The 2,646-nt window shown below is 50.9% G+C and overlaps 1 protein-coding gene across 1 annotated transcript; it reads right to left on the reverse strand.

The window, feature by feature from the left end:
- Positions 1–1,641, reverse strand: GUITHDRAFT_163962 (hypothetical protein; the record flags this gene model as incomplete). The annotated part of the gene is made up of 7 exons (XM_005830142.1): positions 1–277; positions 427–499; positions 715–834; positions 958–1,122; positions 1,173–1,229; positions 1,281–1,454; positions 1,508–1,641. The coding sequence occupies 7 exons, from the start codon at positions 1,636–1,638 to the stop codon at positions 95–97; spliced, it is 903 nt and encodes a 300-aa protein (XP_005830199.1). The 3' UTR covers positions 1–94.
- Between the last annotated feature and the right edge of the window lie 1,005 nt (positions 1,642–2,646).

Consider the following 2,646-nt stretch of genomic DNA (forward strand, 5'->3'; position numbering starts at 1 on the left):
AGTGCTATCTTCATGAATGTTATATTATTCCTTACAACCCAGTGTCCCTCCTCCTCCTCCTCCTCCTCCTCCTCCTCCTCCTCCTTGTCCTCTCTCAAAGCATGAAAGGCAAATCGAAATTCCTCGCGCCTGTCCCGTTGTAGATCGCTCCATGGACGGGCGAGTCGACGGCGTTGAAATGGACGAAGCCCGGGAAGGAGAGGCTGCGGAGGACGACGAGGGAGGAGGAAGGGTCATGCTTGAGCGACCAGCATCCCTTGGGCTGATCGTTTGCAATCTGATCCAACAAGTCAGCGAGAACCAGAGGAGAGGGGAGGAGGGAGAAGTTGGATGGAGAGAGGAAGAAGGCGTGGAATGAGGAGGGAGGGTAAGAAGGACAAGAAGACGAAAAAGCGATGGGGCGGCGATGGGGGAGTAGAAACTCACAAAGTCGAGGAACTGCGTCGATTTCTTCAATGCTGATCGTTCAGCGACGGGGAGGGCAGGAGTAGTTCTCGGTCTGCAAAGCATCGTGAGGAGTGCAGAAACAAAAAGATGATGATTTTGCCGATGGTGGTGGTAACAAAGATGATGACGACGATGATGGTGATGGTGATAATGATGATGGTGAAGTTGATAATGATGATGATGATGATGATGATGATGAGGAGGAGGAGGAGGAGGAGGAGAGGGAGGAGAACAAAGAGTGCAATGGATTCGAGACAACAGGCTCACTTTCTGAGATGCATGTAGGAATCTAGCCGGACGGCGGCTGAAAGGTCAAGGCCCTTGTAGTAAGGGTTCACAATGACGCGCTGCGACGAATTGAGCACGAACGATCCCACGGGGACAACACTGCAGGATGGGGATAAGTTCCCTGAAGCTCCTCCTCCCCCTCCCCCTCCCCTTCCTCCCCATCCTCTCCCCTCCTCCTCCCTCCCTTCCTCCTCCATGGCAACTACCCACAAGCGCATGTACCTGCATTCCTCGTCGATCTCCTGCACCATGAAGGCTACCCTCTCGTCCTCTGAAAGCTCCTTCGTCTCCTCCCCGACAGTATACTCGTACTTATGGCTTGCGTCTCCCTTGAGCGGCGTGAACACAGTCCCTTTCTTCTTCAGCGAGCTGCTCCACTCGCTGTACCTGCACCACTCACACAGTCACTGTCTCCAGCGCACTCTTCGTCTCCTCACTTCTTCTTCACTTCTTCATCTACATCCGGCAAGACAGTCCAACTCACCCCGTCCGGCCTGTCATGGTTGGAATCTCAGCAAGCAGAGATCAACATCATCTCAACTCACCCCAGTCGGAAGAATTTCTTCTTGAAGAGTTTCAAGGTGTCGAAAAACTCAGCGACAGTGATCTCTCCGCAGGTCTTCAATGATTCGTCCTTGTAGCTAATCTCCTTCGACCCCAACCCCATAGCAATCAGGTAATCGCTGGATAGCCCTTGTATCTTTCCCCAATAATACACCCTGAACAAACTCCGTCATGACCCAGTCAAGCAGGAGGAGAGGAGTGTGATCACTTTGCGAAAGCATGTTCACTCTTCAGGATCTTTAGCGCTGATGGTAGCAAGGCCCTTTGCTCTACAGTCAAGCAGAATCCTGAAGCCGCTGCAAGCAACTCGGAAGTTGTAGCAAGAGTATCTGAATCCATTCTGTCGCAATGCAGCATTAGTTCATTTTCAACAACATGGTTGCATCAGTTTCAGTATGCTCGTATGATCCTACTCATCCAGCCTCGTTCTCCTTCCCACCCGCCTAACTCGCTTTCCTCCCCCCTCCCTGTCTGTGGTCGAACTTTCTCTGATGTCTTGACTTCACGTTATTGATTTCCTGTTCCTGGAAATTGCAGCATTCTCTCTAAATCTTCAGTGGATCTTTTCCTGTGGTTCCAACCAACTCTCTGTTTGTTCAAACTCTCATCCTTCCCTTCATACAATGTTGTTTCATTCTTTGTACATTTGCGATGTGACAAGCATGTTAATGAAATGTTCTCCTCATCATGTCATCATGGACTTCACTATCCTCCTCCTCCTCCTCCTTCTCCTTCTCCTCTTCACCCCCCACTCGCTGTCCCTCTGCTGTCGTGCATTGCCATTCTTCAATCCCGACCACCCCCACCACTTCCAACTACCGCACCTTCTATCATACCTCTCTGTACCTACCCCTTCATCCCAACCTTTCAAGAGCTACATGTTAGCTTTGTCCTTTTCTATTGATGTCTTACTATAATAAGACATACCTTCATCAATTTCCAGAAAGTGACTTGACCCCTACCCTGTACTTACCGGTAACCCTACCCCCTTTCTTGATTCCACCCTAACCCCAATTTCCCCTTTCAACCGTTCAACGGCTCAACGCCCTAACCACCACCCACTTCTTTCAAAACCCGTCTACTTGTTACTACCCACCCCAGTCAAATGACATTCTCTAATATCACCCCCCTATTAAATATTCTTTCACCCCACCTTTTCAATCAATCTGATGCACAATCCTCCTACTACCCCGTGAAATTTTTCACCCCACCCCCATGCATTCCCCTCAGTTCTCAAGTGAGAAAATTCTTCAGGCCCGGATCAGGAGCAGGGGCAGGAGCAGGAGCAGGGGCAGGGGCAGGGGCAGGGGCAGGGGCAGGGGCAGGGCAGGAGGAGGACGGAGGAGG

This window comes from Guillardia theta (genome assembly GCF_000315625.1).
Source record: "Guillardia theta CCMP2712 unplaced genomic scaffold GUITHscaffold_48, whole genome shotgun sequence".
Taxonomy (NCBI): domain Eukaryota; class Cryptophyceae; order Pyrenomonadales; family Geminigeraceae; genus Guillardia; species Guillardia theta.